At 41.1% G+C, this 20559-nt stretch overlaps 1 protein-coding gene across 3 annotated transcripts in view; it reads left to right on the forward strand.

Annotated features, from left to right (window-relative positions):
- Positions 1–20559, forward strand: part of LOC135240717 (contactin-associated protein-like 5) — a 149855-nt gene that overhangs the window by 56216 nt on the left and 73080 nt on the right. For all 3 annotated transcript variants that reach the window (XM_064310597.1, XM_064310598.1, XM_064310596.1), the window contains one exon: positions 18154–18264. In XM_064310597.1, coding sequence (XP_064166667.1) covers positions 18154–18264 — 111 coding nt within the window. The remainder of the gene's footprint in view (positions 1–18153; positions 18265–20559) is intronic.

Consider the following 20559-nt stretch of genomic DNA (forward strand, 5'->3'; position numbering starts at 1 on the left):
GCTCTTTGCTTTTACTCACAGACTGATTCTATTATCAGATACACTTACAAGGTGCACACTGTAACATGAATAATCATTGGACTCCTCCTCCTTATCTGTGGTTGGTAGTGGTATTCTTGTTGTTGTTTTATTGTTATTATTATTATTATTATCATTATCCACTCGGCTGGAGTTCTTTGAAATTTGCTGGGCACAATCATGTTCACAAGAGGAGCAAACTTATTTTGGTGACCCCATGACCTGTCCTCTAGTGCCGCCATCTGCCACTCTTTTAAATTGTGAATGTAATATCTGGAAATATCCAGAAAAAATGACTGGATTGCCCTGAAATTTGCTGTGCACATTCACGTTCCCAAGAGGAAGAGGTCTATTGATTTTGGTGACCCCATGACCCTTCCTCTAGTGCCGATGTCCGGCCAAACTTCAATTTTCTGATTGACATATCGTGAAAAGTAATGGCTGGATTGCTGTGAAATATGCTGTGCACATTCATGTTCTCAAGAGGAAGAAATGAATTGATTTTGATGACCCCATGAATTTTCCTCTAGTGCCACCATCAGGCCAAATATATCTTGACAAGTGATGACTGGATTGCGAAAACATTTACTGTGCACATTTATGCGAGGGGAGAATTTTATGCCTTGGTGGAGGTCTGCTCTCTACTGAGTGCATACTTTCTTCTTCTTCCTTTTCTTGTGGAATGTACCTCTTTGGGAAGTTGTTTTGTTTGATCTGTCATTCTTATGCAGTGAGTTTCCACCACAGCAACCATCAAGGAGGCAAGACAGCTTTCAGAAACTTATAACTACTGTTGTTATAAGTTTGGATGGTAGAATCTGTAGAATTCCTTCTTAAATTGAAAGTAGTGTGGTCATTGAAAAGCCCTGTCTGAGATCAGCAAGGCCTACCATTATGGATCAGGAACAGGTTGGCTGCTGGATTTTGCTGGCATTGGCTGCCCATTTTGAAAAGATTAAAGCAGGGAACTGTTGCACAAAGTCTTCAGTGGATTTTAATGAGGGGAAAAAATGAATCATAAAGGGGAAATAGATATATTTTTTAAATAATATATGTAAATCAAAGGTCTATCTTACCTTTGCATGTACATTGTCCAGCAGACTAATGGAAAATACCGACTTCGCTCACAAAACAGTGTTTTATTGTCTGTGCCAAAGGTTTGTACTGAGGCTGGCAAAAAGACATTCCAGTTATCAGCTCCTTCTGCGTGGAATGAGCTCCAGAAAGAACTTAATTTACAGGAGCTTTTATCATTAAATGATTTTTTTAAAAAAGGCTTAAGGTTATGGAGGAAAGTGAAACTTGTAATTGTTTTGACCCTTAGTTGCACTACAGATTACTCATGTTAACCAGATTGTGAAACTTTGAACATTGCTGTTTGTCTGCTTTTATAGTATGTTAAATGTTGAAATTTTGTTGTGTCTGTAATCGACTGCTGCTTTCTTGGCCAGGTCTCTCTTGAAAAAGAGATTTCTAATCTCAATGAGACTAACCTGGTTAAATCAAGGTTAAATAAAATAAAAATAAAAAAATAAATATTTGTGAGTTCAAAAACATTGAGGCAATACATATCATGTTTCTAAAATCTACTAATAAGCTGCAGGAGAACAGCTACAAAGCTTGAGTAAAACTGAAGCCACTGTATGGATCATAGTTCTTTTCCAGTAGCACAGGGCCTGCGGTATCCCTCGCTGGAGCGAGGTGGGCTGGGCAGAGCCCGCCACGCTCCCCTGGCTAAAGATACTCCTTCAAGGCGGATTAGCTGATAACTCGTTGGTGCGAGGCACATTGAAAATGTCAACATTGACATAACCTTTGTGCTGATAGCTGCAAGCTTACAGAAGGTAGCAGAGGTTATCATTGTTTGTGTGTGGGATGAGCGGGAGGAAGAAAAAAAAAGTGCTGCGCTCTGCTCCCCGCCCCAAGGACAGTTATAAGGACAAATAGCGCCGCCCTCTACTCAAGCTCCCCTTTGCCTATCGATGCGAAATACTTCAGGTCCTGGATTCCCTGTGGCCAGAGAGGTTATTAATCTGTGATCATTAATTAACAGTAGATTTTAATGTCAGTGCCAGAACAGTTGTGTTTGCCTGCATGGAAAGGGATCATGCTTTACAAGTTGAACACAATGGACAAATCACTGGGCTTCTCTTTCTGTAGCTTTCTGAAACCAAGCTCTTTCAGAAATAAATTTGATTTTATTTGTATGAACAGTTTGCAAAATTGAACATGAAGCCAAAATGGAAATGCAATTATTAATTTACTTATTTATTCTCTAGCTTTACTTTTAATAGTCTCTTTTTGTTTGAATAATTAAATAAACACTTTAAAAAGCTGCAAGCTGTTTCTCATCAGGATTAATTTAATTTCACAATCGCTTCCCGAAAGACAGCATAATGATAACCCATTTTAGCAGCTGCTTACCAGAAAACACTACCTGCCTTGCATTATCAGAAATGAAAACATTACTAATGTCATAAAAAAGTAAAGATTCTAGAAAAACTGAAAGCTATTGACAAAGAAAAGCTCAAGAAATCTGCAGTTGCACAGCTGGTTTCTGACCACCCAGCAGAACTTAAGCTGCTTCTATAAATGCATCTGTCAATGTGCCAAGAGAGGCATTAAAATGAGTGTTTTATGGAATGCAAGAAGGTTCCAGTGCTTTTGTTTCATTTCATTGTTCCCTTGGAAACTCACAAAACTAGCTGATTTTAGATGACCTGACATGCAGCAACAGAGTGAGAGGCATATTTAGCGTGAATGGTTTGCATTCAGTGCACACCTTTTACATCTGTGATAATGGCAAATATAATCTACGGCATACATCTTGTATAATACAGAGCTTCAAAAGGTGTAATTGCTTATTTAACTTCTGGGATCATACCCTGTTTTATTGACCAGTCAGTTTGTAACACTGAATTTCATATCTGCGAGGTTCTACAGTATTTACAGATGCTCAAGATAAGTTTAATATGGCCAGTACAGTGACACTGTGAGACTGTTGACACCTTCACTTCTTCACACTACTTTGTTGACTGTTGGTTAAATATTAACAAATGCCAGAAAAAGTCTTTTTTTATGATTTCTATGCAGGTATTAATATTTTACTATACATTTGCCCCCAGCCAGTTATATATAGTGGTACCATAATTTATCTTCATTTTAAAATTTTAATATGAGAATCAATATTATTTAATTTTAAATTGAATATATCATTACTCTTGTGGTCCAGAAAAAGTAAGGTAATAAGATTCTTGCTTTAATTATAGTGATGGAGTTTATGTCTGACACAGTTTTCTTATTCAGTAATTAGTCTATTGCTTGTAAGAGTAATTTGGTAATGGTAATTTAGGAGAATTTTCTCCAGGCATCATTGGATATCTAAAATGAGTGCTGTTCTTTGAGGATCCACTTTCTAGCTGCGGATATGAGACAACATTGATAGATAAAAATGTGTGCATTGCAGGTTTTAAAAAATCTTTTACATAAACCACATTTTTAATTTCCATATTCAGTTTGGGGAAGAGAAGGAACATGATTTTACATCTATGCGACCAATTAATACCATATTAAGTAATTATTGTATTGTAGGGCATCCTGCAGCACAGAATTCTGCTAATTCTAATGAATTGCTTGAGCCAGTGTTAAGATTTTAAGATCTTTAAAGGATCTACAAGAATTTAAACTACAAATTATTGTATCAATTGTTTTGCATTATAGTATCAGTTTCCACACTAGTCTCAACACTATAGCATGAGTTGGTTTGCATGCTGCCAAGAAACACCAAAGAAGAAGGTGATTGGTGAATCTACTCTATTTGTGTACAAAAAAATACAACCAGTTATTTCCAGTTTCACCTAATGGCAAGTGCTATATTATCAATTGTATTATACAAATTTAGTGTAAATATAGCATTGAGTCTTCAAATTCCAGTGAGCATTTCATTGGATTCACACTCTGGTGGGAGTATTTGTTATGTAAGGTAAAGCCTGGGTCACGCTAAGACCAACGACGATAACCAAAAAGAAATGTGTAAAATCACCAATACCACAAACATTATCTCAAAAAAAATGACCCCCAGACAATACTGATCACTGATGCACTGTATGTTTTTTCATTCTTTTTTAAAATAAAACATCCAGTACTAATTGTAAAAATCGTATCTTGTAAAAGATTCAGAGGTCATGAGAGAGATGTCCTTGAGCAGAAAAGAGAAATAAACAAATCTGCACACCTGACACAGGCTGAAGTATAGGACTGTAGACAATCAGTTCAATGAAGTCTCTACACCTTTCGTATTTTCAAATGTCATTTAAATTTTTTAAAATGCTCTCTGCTTTCAGTTACTGATCAACAGACCGTGTACAGCAGCTGGATTTGGAATTGGCGTTGGTGTCAAGTAGGGGGCAAAACTCGGAAAACCACTTGCACGGTGAAAAAAAATTGTTTTTACGTTTTAATGACAAGGTTGGGGGGCGATGGGGGTTTCTAAATTTGCTGCATTGCAAGATGCCAAGATAATTTTTTTTGTTATCACTTGGGAGCTAATTAAGGAACACATTTCCCATGTGCATGTCACAATCTCACTCCTGTCACAAACGACACCAGATCAGCAGGATACTTTTAAACACGAGATCACAGTGAGAACACTGTAAAAGGAAATGGCTATGAATAATTTGTATCATATTGGCACTTAATACTTTAGAGATTTTCTTAATGTTTCATGTTTTTGTCAACGTTTAGCAATTCCAGATTTAGAAGTCACACCCATCCTGTCAAGGTGTTGGGAGTTTTTATGTTTTAATTTACTATTTGTAACCCTGGTGCCTACAGCTCATTCTAGATCTCTAGTAAAGGGGAACACTGTTAATTGATATTTTTCAGAACCATTCAGTTCACCTAGCTGCCATTTTGCAGAGTTGCAGCTTGACAGTGGATTTCGTCCCAGCGTCTGCTCTTAATTATAGTGTGTACAAACTTATGTGGAATCTGACATTTAAACTGATTTTATTGACTGATTTAATGTTTGCTTCCTCATCAGATACATTACATGGTCATGTAAATGTATTTGGACAAGTACAGTAACATCCAACATCTCATTGAAAATTATGGGCATTTATATGGAGTTGGTCTACCCTTTGCTGCTATAGCAACCTCCACTCTTCTGGGAAGGCTTTATACTAGATGTTGGAGTGTTGTTGCAGGTATTTGCTTCCATTCAGCCAGAAGAGCATAAGTGAGGTGGGGTACTGTTTGGGGGGTTAGGCCTGGCTCTCAGTTGGCTGTCCAATTGATCCATAGGTGTTGGATGGGGTTGAGGTCAGGGCTTTGTGCAGGTTGTCATGCTGAAACAGGAAAGGGCCTTCCCAAAACTGTTGGGGAAGCACAGTATAATCTGGAATGTGATTGTATGCGGTAGAATTAAGATTTGTCTTCACTGGAACTAAGGGGCCTAGCCCTGACCATGAAAAGCAGCCCCAGGCCAAGGGGTGTCCAGATACCTTTGGTCATATAGTGTATAATTTAGGAAGCAAAAGACAAAAAGAAAGGCAGTACATGACATTGTGGTGATGTTTGTTATTGCATTCCATAATTATGGTTGCGTTATGTCCTTCGCCTAATACCTGACTGCTCCAGTGTAGTTCGTGGAAACAGAACCTTCATGTGCACTGGCCCTCCAGGAATGGAACTGGCAACCCTTGGCCAAGAGTGGCCGGAATGGAGATAGTGGTGTTTTTTGTGGTCTTGGCGTTCTGTAGCTCTGTGTTGCTGTATAGCTCTGCTGGTCCAGACCGCTGCTCTTTGTGCTGGCAGCATTGGGCCGCGGTCTGCGGTGGATCTGTGGAGTGTCTTCCTCTCCGCACTCGAGAGTCACTCCGCGACGCCAGCAGGCATCTGCTGCACAGATGCCGCAAAGGCTCACCGATGGTTACGCTACGAGAATCAGCCGTTATTACAGGCACAGTCAGCGGGACCAGCCGATCAGGTGATTTAAAGATCGGCGGGACGGCGTGGAACTTTATGTGGCCAGGATCAGCTGTCGCAGCAGACTCTGTCCAGGGGAGGAGCCTTTCAGGTGATTTAGAGATCAGCGCAGCTGAAAGCCGGGCGCTTTCGTTCCCCTCGGTCTGTTTCCCTGCGGTGTCAGAGCTGCGGTCGCGGCGCGGGCGGCGCTACGCTCAGCCGAAACGCCCGCGGCTCGGGCGCCGTTCGCTGCCCGCCACGCCCCGCTGCCCCCTGTTGCTCCGCGCTCTACACGCGCACCACTTTATGGCGGTCTGTGCTCTCAGGCTGGCTGACTCATGGATTCGGCTCTTCGGGGATTCTTCAGTTATCCCGCTGTAACAGTTTCAGGTGTAAACACACGGCCTTGCAAGCTGATGAGTCCTTGCTTGTGGTTTGTAGTCCAGCGCTCACTCTGAAATGTAATGGGAAATATTCCAAGTCTGCTTATAAAGAAGCTCTGCTCTGTATGATCAGCTAGTCATTCGGTATATTTGTTATGGGGCTTTGTTCTTGAGTGGTGAATTGAGTTGGTGTGATACTTCAGTTCAAACATATCACTAGGTTTTTGTAAGGATTTAGCCATGCTCACAGCAGGGTCACCAAACTGAAAGGATTTAGATTTGGTGGTCCTTCCAGCTGTGTTTACAGCCTTCTGATCTTTATGACTCTACTGGAGTGCAGGCAATGGAATGATCAGTCCTGAGACAGTCAGTTGAACCTCACAGTTTGGTAGTCATGATAAACATGATACAATTTTATTTAATTATCTAAAAGTATTACTGGCTTCAACAGCTTACTTATAGTCGGGAACAAAGAGTATCAGCAGACTGAATGTGCCCCTGAACTGTACCGACTGGCATACTCTCTGGGTAGGGCAAATTATTTGCAATTTTGTTTTTATATCATGGGCAAGAGATTATTGAGCATTATGTTAGCCACAACCTGACCCACAGCAGCCTCAGACTAACACATCTGTATGTATAAATAAATAAATGAATAATCAAACTGGCTTCTAAAGCTCTTCAGTAGGCAGTTCTGTGGAGGGCATGACTCCAGCTCAGAGCAGCTGGCGTCTAGAGCCAAAGTCGTGTTGGCGAGTTTGATAAACGGTCAGCAGACAGGTGGGCCACACCCGGAGCGGAAACGTGTTGAAGCCAGTCTCTCGCCGGCTGCGCTCCCCTAACGCGCTCGCTGTAGCAGAAGAAAGCACGCCGTCCCTTTTTGCTGAGGGTGCCCCTCCACACACCGTGCCCCTTTTGCTGAGAGTGGCACTCCGCACGCCGCCCCCTTTCGCTGAGGGTGCCCCTCCGCTCCTGTCCGTCAGAGCCCAGGACGATGTGCTTCGCCTTTAATCTGAGACGCCGTGTCAGAGGCGATCACGTAACGAGCTGTGGGAATGGGCTGCAGCTTGTGCTGGAGTCCTTCGATGCTTCATCTTTCCGGGAAAAGATTTGCTGCTCGATTTAAAGCCACCGAACAGCGCTATGTGCCTAGCAGGCCAGGGGCGTGCCAGAACATCTTGTTTTTCATGCCATGCCTACACTTACGCACTCTACCGTGTGCTGTGTTTTCCGACATCATTAAAACTAATGAGTGCAAATGCCTCTATTGACCCTATGCTGATTGAACCCCACAATGCAAACCCTGGTATTCTGAAAGGAATGGTATGTATGTGCAGGGATTTCTGAAGCATACTAGTTTATATGCTGATAGTGCGTGCGCTCGAGTGTGTGTGTGTGTGTTTGTTTATGTGTGTGTGTGCGTTTGAGTCTGCTTCTGTGTCTGTGTTCTCAACTACAGTACCTCACAGTTCCAAACACAGTTCCAACATTCAGAGAAAGTTTCTGCAATTATCACCTTCTTTCTTTAACAATACATTTTATTTATGCTCACTCTGTTTTCCTTGTAGATTTGGTGATTATATGTTTGTGGTGCTGCTGAGTGATCAGCTTTACAGTAGCATTCTATTTTGTGATAGTCTACTCTTGTTTTTGGTGCTTCACATGCCAGCCATATAACATTTTTTTTTTTAAATTGTTAGTCAATGTTCTGAATACATTGATTGAAGTAGTTAGAAAGTACAAAAGTGTGTGTCTGCAATTCCTGATTGATCTATGATCCGGAGTGGCAGTCTGCTCATTAAATCGTGGTTAGCACCTCGGATAGTGTGGAACCCGCTGTTCAGCAGACCGTGCCGATGCGCAGATTGGTCCTGCCCAAACTGCACCACTGCTTTTTCTCTCGGGCGCCTTGGTGCCACTTCCAAAGAAATGCAATTTAGGCTGCGTGCCTCCTGGAGAAGTGTACATCCACAGGGAATCTCAGCCAGTGCGGCGGCTACCCAGCGTCCCACAGCGCAGATGATGGGTTTCACCATTCAGGCTCTCTCGCAAGAAAATAGTCTGGTAGCAAGTGCTGAACGGGGGGTGGAGAGACATATTAACATGCAAATACTGTTAAAACGACACTGTTATTGACGCACAGCGTTCAGTTTACAGTGGTTATGTTTTCTGAAGCATACATGCAACATATACAATACTTCACAACCCCACTGCCTCCTTTTACATAGCAAGCACTTTGGGTTGCTGTGTTTAATTTCTCTGGGTATCTCGAAGAGCATTTCCAGTGCTCTCTGGTATTACATTTCTTCCGCTCCTCCCCCCCCTCCCCCCACCATTTATCCTCCCCCAAAGACAATTAAATTCACCCCCTGCAGCCTGTTCCACAAGCCTGTCTTGATCTTTTGGTAAAGAATTACAGAAATGAATACAAACAGCCATTTTTCCAAACTGGCATTTAAACAAGCCCTTTGCAACAGGGACTGTTAGGAGAATTACGCTGTTGTTGATGGCGAATCTTAATTGAAGCTAAAACTGGCCAAGTGTATTTTACCCTCTGACACATTAGAACCAGCTCCATCCTGCTGCCATTTGATCATAATTAACTTACCTCCGACTTGCAGTACACTCTCCGTTTTGCTCAAAAACATTACTAGAAGTGGCCTTGAATCATATTCATTTGAACGCATATTCAGTGTTTCAGCAAGCAAACAGTTTCTTCTGCAATTCAATGTTTAGTCTGAACTTGATTATTGATCCCTGACTCGCTAGCTATGATGATGGTTGACTATCTAGTTAGCCAACCAAATTTCTCAGAGGATTTGAATACATATCATTAAAGTTAAATCTATAGTACATATCGTGTCATGAGTGTGTCGTATCATAGCTAGCTAGCCATTCCAAACTATAGCGAATGTTTTCATCGCTCACCTACTGACACAAATGACACTTCCTCTTCTGTTGAAGCAGGCCGGTAGAACATGTGCACTTCTCAATGACTGTCTGTGACTTCAACTGCTGTGGTGGATCTAGGAGCACACACTCTTGCGCAAGTTATACGTTGGGTCAATGGGGCATGAAGGTCTGTTTGCGTGTTCTCCATTCTCATTCTCTGCCACATTATTCACTGTCTATTCTTGACCACCGGATGGCGCTGTTGAATTTTCTTTAGATCATTACATCTGATTTGTGCATTGACTGTTGGCCTGTGGAAACCCTGCTGTTTCTTTTGCCATTACTGGTAGAAGAGATACCAAGCAAACTACATTATATGCAATGGCTACACTGCCAAGATGCCTATCAGTTAGAGGGAATCCCTTTCAAGGCTGCATTGATCCAATTTCATTAGTATTCATGGATTTTACTATAAACTTTATTCAGCAGGCTGGAAATGCAATTTCCGCATTGAAAGGAACGGAAGGGTACAATTAATGTACATTAACATGGGCTTTGATATATCTATGCTTAATAAAGCATAAATATTGGTTCTCAATAGATTTTCATTCAGAGTCTGGAAACATGGGCGATAGTTTCCGAGCTAGGGAAGGGTTTCTTGTTTAATGTGGCTTTGCAGGTTCCATTTCCTGATCCAGCCAATTTAAGATAAATCCATTTTGGGAATGATTTCTTTTCGGCCGGCGCAAATCAATGTAAGTGAAACGCCCTGGCAGTGCGGAGACATCAGTCAATGGGGTGCAGTGTGGCTTCATGTTTATAAATTAGTTTTTTTTTTTTTGTGATGTCTGAAATGTTTGAGAATGTTTTTGTTGTGTATTGCGTGGGGACCTTCTGCTGTGAAATGCCAAAAATAATTTACGTTCAATTACAGTTATTACACGCTTTAGTAGGATCCACATATGTGTTTCAAATCAAAACGATTGTCTTTTTAATGCAACCTAGGATTTTCACATGGGCAATTTTTATTGTTCTCTTCTTTTCATGTTTTCTTCAAGATCTGAATAATAATGTGGTACATAATGTGGTTGAAACAGTCACACCTATAATCATACACACAAAACCATATATAAATCATATAAACGCTACATTAAAATCAGCCCCCATAAAGTCCCCTTCTATCTGAATTGGACTACATAGGAACTGTCAGTGCTGTTTGTGATCTTATATTTTTCCATGTCTTTCTTTCTGTTTAGTTATTTTGTTTTTGTATGCCGCCTGTCTGTTGAATTTTAGTCAATTTAGTTCTGTCTGATATTCGTCTGTGTTCTGTCTATGTCTGTGACATAGATTTACCTCTGTCTGTCTGGGTTATTTGTTTAAATTACTTCTGAAGTGTAATGCTATTTGTGATTATATCACTTATATCTTTAAGTTCTGTTTATTTATTTATTTTTGGGGAGTTTATATTGCATTAACTGTCTTGGAAATATTTTTCAGTGAAGAACAAGAATTAGTAAAGCACTCAAGAGTCTACCAGAAAGTGTTCTGCTGTAAACAGGAATGACCTACTAATGGAAGCCTGCCTCTAAAATTCATATTATTGTTATTTATTTTATTTATCGTTTAGCATTTTAATTAAAAAATAAATTAAAAAAAGATGTAAACACAAAACCGTGTAGGGACCTCACAGCTGTACGTATTTTTGTTTGCCTCCAAACATTGCTCCCTTGAAACTGTCGCATTTCCGCTCTCTTCCACATTAAACCGCCATTCATCAAGCGGAGAGTGTCCGCGCTGTGACACAATCCTGAAGGACTGCCCTCGGAAGGCTGCTTAAATGTCAGCGGTAATTACGTATCTGCCGTGTTCCGCCAGCATCGCTGCCTGCCGAGGCTCACTCCGGTGCGTTCGAAATATCTTCACAGTGCCGTTAAAGCCTTCACAAATCTGGAGCGGGTGCACTTCCTTGTACCAACAGGAACACTGGGCTTAATAAACTGCTTCAGTTGAGGTTGAGGTTGAGTTGCTTAAGCCCAGTGTGCTTGTTGAATATTAGGATTTTATTGCTTGACACGCGGACGGTTCCCCACTTGTGGCCGTTGCATGGACCAGACAGCTGCAGCGTAGTTAATTACTGCCAAATGGCATGCGGCTGATTCAGGGATTTTGGCCTTGAAGGCCGTGCGCTCAAATAAAATTGCGTTTCACAGTAAGCTGAGCTGCAAATATTTCTGACCAAAACCTGAGCCCTCCTGCACAAACATTTGTATTTAATTCTTCTTCATACATTTACAAGAAGTTATTGTGAGTAAATACCAATATAAGGAAGGCTGGGAAAATGTCAGGTGGAGTTGTTGATATAAACATCGCCTGCTAGGTCTTTTCCGGGAATAACAGTGAAACTAAGCGATGATTTGCTGGAGGCTGAAGTAGATCTGGATGGGATCAATAACATGGGCTGTACTGCTGCAATCGACTTGTGATCAAGCCATAAGTGTATTTTCTCATTATTTAACTGAATGAGAAGCTTTGTGGAAGCATCAGGCTTCATGGCCATCGCAGGATGCTTAGCGGACCCAGGTGTGAACTGAATCGTGTGTTTGGTAAATCTCTGTGTTAAGTGAAGGACTGTGTGAGAGACATCAAAATGCAGGTCGGTTTGATTTGTGTACCACAGTTGGCATAACAGTTCTATGGGGAGTGAGTGTGTGTCTAAACAAGTGAAGAATAAGTATCTGAGTGAGTCAGAGGGTGCATGAGGGAGCCCATTAATGAGTGGGTCTGTGTGTCAGAGGGGGTGGACGAGTGATGTGGAGTGGAGGGCGTCTGGATTGTCCTCCATTTCTTCGCATCTGGGTGATGGTGCAAAGGTTTGTGACCATGCATGATTTCACAGCCTTGAAAACTCTCCTCAGCAGTGCATTATTTCAGAACCTGCACAGCTTGCTACAGTAGTGAATAGTTTCAGCACCCGGACAGCTCCTCTGAGTCGTGGCTAGTTTCAGTACCTGGACAGCTCCTCGCAGCAGTGCATCATTTCAGAACCTGAAAAGCTCCCTACGGTTGTGCCTAGTTTCAAAGCCTGGATAGCTCCCCTCAGTAGTGTTTAGTTTCAGAATGTGAACAGCTCCTCTCGAGTAGTGACAGTTTTCAGCACCCGGACAGCTCCCTTCAGCAAAGATCTCATCGGCACAACCCGTGTTCACTCCTCTGCAGGCAACTGCATACTATCAAATGATCAACAGCTTCATAACTATTACAACACACATGGATCTAAAAAAAATCTACAATGGTTCTGTAACTTCTGCACTACAGAAGAAAGCAAAGCAATCAAAGACAAGTTGGACTCATCTTGGATCACAGTTTTTTTTCCTCTCTGCCTGTATGCACCTTTTTCATTCCTGTTCACACCAAAGGAGAGCTATTCTCACTCAAGGGGTTTAGGGCCAGATCACGGTGTAAATATAGCTCCGCTGGGCCCTGTCAGCCTCTATAGGGTCAGATTATACATTACACTACGCTCAGTTTCACACATATGTGCTGCACATTGGTGTCAAATGGACTGTACCAAAGTATACACACACACACGGTTCTTCTTTCCTGAAACCGTATATTTTACATTGCAGTGACCCTGCTGCACCTTTTATTCTCAACTCTGGACTTTCAAACCCTACCATCAGCAACATCCACTTGAAATGTTTAAGCGCAGAGGAATAGCTGGCTGCAGGACGGACTAGTGCCACCTCATAAAAGATGAAGAGTTTTAAAAAAGCTTTGACTCCTGCCTGAGCATTTATTTTCAAGAACCTGCTGTAGGTTGAGAGGGAGAGAGTTCCTTTGAACTTGAACTCAAGCACTGTGAAGTCACACTTTTGTTCAGACACTACCCTTTATTCAGGTTCTTTGATTGAAATATTGACATTCTGAGCAGTGTGCATGTTTACACGTACATATATTCTTTACAAAGCAAGAAAGGTGTGATGTACTTGACTTGGGTCACTGGCAGTGCTTTTTCAAAATCATATAAAATGATTCAAGTGGCTTTAGTTGAACCATAATCACATTTATTTTGGTGGAGTATTTTACTATTTTACTAAAATAGTAAAATAGTTTTATTTATTTCTTTATTTATTGTACATTTGACTGATTTACAGAGATGAAATGTTAATGATGGTTTGTTTGCAAATTCTTTAGGACAAATATAATTTTAAAACCCTTTTTTCATTTTTATAAGCAGTACTGCCACTTTGTGGAATTACGGTTCAATATGAACATTTAATTAAAGTAATGAAGGTGCAGAAAAGCAGAAAAATTAAATGAAATCTCGGGTACAGTAATGAAAATAATGAGCATTTTACAAGAATTTTTGCTATTTTCATAAAATGGACACTGTACACAGCTTTCTGTTACAGAGAGCAATACAGAGAATGGTGCTTTTGGCTGAAGCTGGAATAGAGCAGTAATCCTAGCGTTTCATCTGAAAATGAGCATCCCCACCCCCCCCCCTCTGTTTCACTGATGACTCACTGTGAGGTCTCACTGTCAGTGTTAATTATTTTCCATCGAGCAGATCACAAGAAGGTTTTTCCAAATGGTGATGATAGTGTATGTTGTGTAAGACTTGTTTTTAATTCACTCTTTTGAGGTTTGAGATAATAGATTTATGAACCGCTTTCAGAATGTTGTGACCTTGAAACTGTGACCTTTCAATGACAATGGTCATTTTCAACTTTCATTGTGCCGCGAAATTAAGAGTTTGATTTCATCATTGCAAAACAAAATGAAGCACACCAATGCAACCAGAAAAAGGTTATAGACAAAACCAGTCTAGGTTTCCTCCATCCATTAATCACTCTGAACCTATCCCAGTAAAATAAAATTTCCTTTATCAGAACAGTTACTTCATCCAGGCTTTCACTGGGCTGGAAGCTGAGAGAGTTTGGGCTGGCTTGGGCTGAAATATACGGACTGATGGTATTTTAGCTTGAGGACGCCTGTCGGAGTCGCATTGCAGAGAGTCAGGGTGAACTACAAGGTCATTGTCATTACCAGAAACCAGGAAGCTGAAGTGGTGGGATAGAATGTAATGGACAGTCACCTAGCTTATTGCAGAGGTCGACGGGATTCTCGTTTAACAGGAAGTACAAAACAGTTTTTAACCGTGTCTTACGCTGAGATATAGAGAAGGCAATGTCTTAAGGAAAAATGCACAAAAAGTAAAACTCGAAAACTCTAATGAAATAGAACTGGAGAGGGAAATGGTGTAAAATTAAGTTCATAAATTAAAGTACAATTGCATTTCAATAAAAGGAAAGAGTAAAAACCAGAAAGTATAGCCCTGCATCCACTCGTTATCTTTAAATTTTTCACATCTTGATTCTGAAGAATGTAACCACATTCTTAGTTTAATTTGCTAGAGGATTGTCTCAGACGGGGAGTTAGGCCTCAGCAAACAAAACTGGGGATGAAAACGCTCCCGGCCCATCATCATCAGTACTCTCATTCAGACATCTTTTACCAAGTGAAGCACTTACTGGGAACTCAGAATTCCTCATACAGTCATCAGCAGGAGCTTTAGAGCTGAATGTGAAACGGGAAGCGTTAGTTAATTTTCAGAGTTTGGCATGGCCAATCCAAGGCCTGGCAGAATGGCACGGCAGGGATGAAGGAGAGGGAGACACTCTCTCTGGGCCGCTTGTGCCCCACTGCACTCCCTCCCTCCTTTTACTGCCATCGATCCCCCACTTGTCTTTTGGTCTCACTCTCTTTTCCTGGAGTTTAGAAAGAATTAGAACAACATCTGAGAGTGAATGTGATTCTTTTTGATGTAGGGCTCATTCAGGAAGCCTGCGAAAGGTTAATTGACTGCATAATCAGCTTAGCTCAAGTGAACTGGAACGGGGACACTGGGGGATGTTGAAGGTTGGTGGTGGGGGGAGGGGGGGGTGGCAGGTGGGGGGGGGGGGCGGGTGGGATAATAGAGGCAATAGAAATATGTGTGTGTGTGCGCGCGTGCATGCCTGTGTGCATGCTTGCCTGCGTGTGTGTGTGTGTGTGTGTGTGCATGCCTGCCTGCGTGTGTGTTGGAGAGGGGGGTGATTGATGCTGTGAAAAGGCCACCAGCAGATTCTAGTCTTTGAGTTCACAGCTGAAAGAAGGGCCAGCTGTCACCAGCAGCGGGTCCAGTGCAGGCCCGTGCTGGGGGACGAGTCAGAGTGTGAGAGAGAGAGGGACAGGAGGCACAGGTGCAGCCGGAGCCTGGGCACAGGCTCACTCAGCAGTATATTACATTACACGGCATTATGTCCCTAAAGGACTGTTTCCCAGCCTTTCTTCTGCTACGGCACACTTTTTATAATCAAAAAATTCCCTGGCACCACTATCCCATTAGCCGCTAATGTCACGCACGTTCAATTGTGGAATAAGAAAATTTTCCATGGCACACCTGGTAAGCTGGCACACTGGTAGAAAAACTCTGGCAAAAAAACTCCATAGATCATACACTCCATAGATCCACTGTCTGCAACAGAGAATTGCAGGCAGATGCCTACATCAGGATAAGGGTGGGCGCATGACTAGCGTTTCCAGACTTTCAAGACCAGCAAGAATATGTGCTTCTGTGTGGATTTCTCTCTAAACCTGCCATTGCTTTGCATCTAATAAAAGTGTGGCCTGTATCCCTCCGGACTAGAATTTATTACTTCAGTTCTTTGATCTCTGCAGTGACAAAGGAAATTATGAACCCTGTAAATAACCAAGACCAAAGTGCAGACCAAAGTCAATAAAGCAGCCCAAAGACATGTCCTTCACCGGGAAACTTTTCATAGTGCACTAAGGAAATTTTGTGACTGAGCTGGGCTGTCTTAACAGTACATCTAACAGTACGTCTGAAGGTACGACATCTTAATGAGATCTGAGAGGAACACAGATGCCTGACACTGGCAAACTGCCAGAATAATTACATTGCAAGTACTGTGCAACCAATGTACTATGTAATTACATCTTGTTACATTATTTATCATAGACCACAATTTATGGTTCATATAATTGTTATCTTTATAACTCTAGCCTTACCCATAATCCAAACCCTAACCTCTCTGCCACTTGACTTGAAACCTAAGATAAACCACAAACTTTATCTCCTACTTTCTCTTTTTTATGTAATTAGAAGCATTTCATAAAGATGTGTTTTTGGACACATAATGCAAAGGGTGTCACAGACACAGGATTGTAGAGCACATCCATGTGTATGTGTGTATGCTGCAGTGACACAGCATTCTTTCATAATTTGTTATGCATATCACAGGTTTTTGTAATCATGTAGAATGGTAAATCTTCAACAAAAATGGAAAGCATGCTATGTAATTCTGAGCTGTCCAAGTTGGCAGCCGTTTTGGTACATTTAAATATTTAGCATGGTCCCTCTTTAGCTATTCACACACAAAGGCTCATAATTCATCAGAAAGCGAAGCTTGTTGCATCGTGAGAGCTTCCTTGATTTGTTGAGTTATATTAAAATGTGCTCAGTTCACAAACTGTTTCTCTTTGTCACCTTTGAAATATCATTCCCCATTTATCACCATGTCACAGACAGCGCAGTTTAGCATAGCCGCAACTCATTCACCTCCAATCCAATCCAGTTTCAGCTGTTCTGCATGCCACTACTGTAAGTGTTTACAGTGCAGAGATCTACTGTAATCGCACTAATGGCATTGACACGTTGATTCATTGAAGATCCCTCTTTGATGTAATGCTATGGATTAAGCACCGGGGTTGATTTGAATTGTGGGAAAGCAGTTCATATTCTATTTGAGCTCCGCTGAATAAGTCGTGATTGGCAATGCATCACACCTGTGAATCAACCTTGACCTCTATTGGTAGAATAGAATGGACAGGCATTGGAACACACATATAAATGCAGCCAAATGCAATAACCTTGAGACTAGGATAATTATGGAGCAGCAATCTGGAATATTTACAAAGGAAGCCTGTGACCTTGGAATCACATGCTAAAATTTAGTCTGGTTATTTGTAACTGTTTGTATGGAAAATAATGTCTCTTTGCTTCTTGATCCACTGGTTTATATGTATGCATAGCTTTCTATTTATGTATTCATTTAGCAAAATGGTTCTTGTAGGCAAATTTGAAGATTATAGTTTAAATCTCTTAAACCGAAATTGTGCGGGATAATTGTGGCAAAGCAGATTGCACATTGTGTATTCACGTTGATAACTGACATTATGGATTTATTTGCAAATGGTGCTGCTTCAGCCCGAGAGAACAAAGCTTTTGAGTCCCTTCCTCGTGCAGTGATGTTTTGAAGCATGTCTGATAATAAATTCTGTTTGACCACAACTATTTCAACCATTCGATACAGTATTTTCCTGCTGTTCCTGTGGAAGATTCTCACTATGTAATTTGTCCATAGCCATTTTAGCTCATGAAGAAAACCAGTTGTGTAGCTGCATTTTAAGGACTAGGGAGCCACATAGGAAGGATGTAGTGAGCACAATTGCAGGGCCCCTCTGTCATTTTTCATTAAATTTTGTGACTGAGCTGGTTGAAGGCCACTCAACTCCAGTTTTAGGAACTGCAGTCCAATGGGATTTCCAACACTTCATCACTGGAGATTCTCACACACTCGGGGAGTGATGCTAAAGTTTATGCGTGCAGGACCCTCCAGCACCAGGGCTGTACTGTAGGGGCAGAGAGGGAGACCAGCAGCAGGTCGTCTGGGAGCTTGCTGAAATAAACTGATTTGTGATTCGAAGGCTGTCCTTAACTGAACCGTCTCACCTGGGTTAAACTCAGAAGCCAGGCCTGGAGTTCAGGTCTAATATGGCATGCGGCAGAAGGGCAATGTGTGATGTCACCCTCCCTTCTCTCCCGCAGATTACTGTGATGAACCGTTGGTGGCGCCTTTGCCTCAGTCCTCCTTCGAGAGCTCGTCCAAGTCCTCCAACAGTCACTCCCCGTACCTCGCCAAGCTCAACAGCCGAGACGGTGAGTTAGACCATACCATTAGTTATTTGTGTCAGATTGTATTTAGGATATCAATGAATGTTAGGAGAAGCTTTAAGGAGGCTCAGGTAAGAACGCAGAGGAACTGTAGGTTTCTGGTTGATGGATATCTCCAGTAACCCCAAGTTACACTGTGAAGATAGTTGGGGGCACAGAGAGAAGACTAATGGATTAATTTCATCAATCTAATGGGTATGCTGCTTTGCTTCGAGTTTTTACCCACAAATCTTAGACACCAACTCGATTTCACAATTCACAGAAACAATAGAAATAACAAAGAAAGATTCTGTCACACTACAGTGTACACATTACGATTTGTACTGAGCGGACAGCATCTTTTTTATTTTGCAATAAACTATAATTTTATTGCTCTCCGTACACCCACAGAAGAACTCTTTACACATTTTCTGACAGTGTGAAACATTTTTTTCTGTGACCTTCTACTGAAATGAACAAATCATATGTAATTTTTCTTTAAATGTGACACTCTCTCTGAAGGGTATAGCACCATTAAGATCAGATTCACGCATCTAGACTGACTTGTTTTCTTCACAAGCTTAGTACAGATACCTGGATTAAATCAACATTTTGTCCTTAATTAAATGTGCCTGTGATTAAATAAATTAACAGTTTTTTTTTTGGAACAGCCAAGTCTTGTTTCATTTTTCATCATTTACCAGCACAATATTTTTTGGAAGATTTGAAAATAAATTTTATGCACAAAGGCTAGCCAAGTCCTGACCAGGCAGTCCATCTGCTTTTCCGGAACATTGCTTCTCGCCGTAACAGGGCAGCCTGTGAACAGCAGCATGTGCTGTTCTGCCCCAGCCCAAAGCTTTTGGCAGTCCACAGGCCATGGGCTTTTTTTCAGGCACATAGAGTGTGTGTGCAGATACGGTCAGATAGTGTTTACCTCAGGGCCTGTGCATGTGTGCCCATGCAGTCTGCCAGAGGCAGCAGATGACCCTGGCATTCCTGTGGAGGTGAGATGATGTCACCCGTTTATGCTCCAACTCAACATGCTTAAGCACTTTGAAAGTCAGGTCTCTTTCAGATTGCATACTTCTAATATTCAAGGTGTAAGGGCACAGCATCAGTCACTGTGAATATTTTTACATGTCTATTTAGATAAAATGCAAATTATGACATATCTCCTCTCTAATCAATGTATAGTTTCAATCCAAATCCTCTATTTTACAACCTATTTAGCAGTTTATTCAGAATTCATGCCAGCTTTACAATAAATTGAATGTATGTTGTTCTTTAAAATAGAATTTTTAAAAAATCTTTACAAAATCACAAATTGAGTACTCAAAGGTGTTTTTCTTATGATCCTGCAAATTGATGCCTTATTTATATTTCCTATCACATACAGTGAGCGTTGTTTGTTTGCTGAATGATAATACCTGTGCTACTGTATTGTCATGTACAAACGTTGTTCATAAGCAGTCCTTAAAGCACCTGTTTCATGGTTAACATATTTATGTACAGTTACAACACACTGGTGTTATGCTATTTCTGTGAATTCTACACAATACTTGTTCATTGAGGGCTTGTCTTGAGGGCAAAACAAACAGCACCATTATGCAAGGCCTATAGCACTAAACAGGCTTTTTAACAGCCAAGGGGATCAATGTGTTTTTCAGGTTTGTTGAGCGTTCTAAAGGTGTCTGCTGGAGCAGTCCTCTGGAGATGGAGACAACATTCATTAGTGCTGTGCTCAGCACATTATTCTCTGTGTTCCTAAGCATTTAAAACACCTTATGTAATATAAAAAAAGACTTGGTGTTTCTTAACTATGGTCCTGAGGGAATGCCCATTGATGCTGTCTTTTGTTCGATGGTTAGATCTGATTGAGCTGGTAATCAAATTCGGATTGGTAGAATTGGTAACACCCTCATGAGTTAGTTTACTTTAAGACTTCTGTAAAAGACATGTTGGAGATATGCATAATGCAAATAAGAGGGCTCTTTAATATAATTTAATTCACATCTACTACTTGAACAGATTGGTGGCTGTTGGCTGAATGAAGCCTAATTTGTTTTCGATCTGAGGCAAAAGAAACAACTAATTAAGTAGTTACTTTATCATAAACAAATGAATTAGACATACCTGTAACGTTGCTCACTTGAATAACAGCTGCATATGACCAGAACATCTGACAAAATACCTTGTGATACTTGAAAATATAAACAACATGCTTCACTCATTTAAAAAAGGTTATTCAGGGGTGCTGAAACCCTGATAAATAGCAAATATAGAAGGATAAGGACTGCA

Source organism: Anguilla rostrata, chromosome 15 (assembly GCF_018555375.3).
Source record: "Anguilla rostrata isolate EN2019 chromosome 15, ASM1855537v3, whole genome shotgun sequence".
NCBI lineage: Eukaryota > Metazoa > Chordata > Actinopteri > Anguilliformes > Anguillidae > Anguilla > Anguilla rostrata.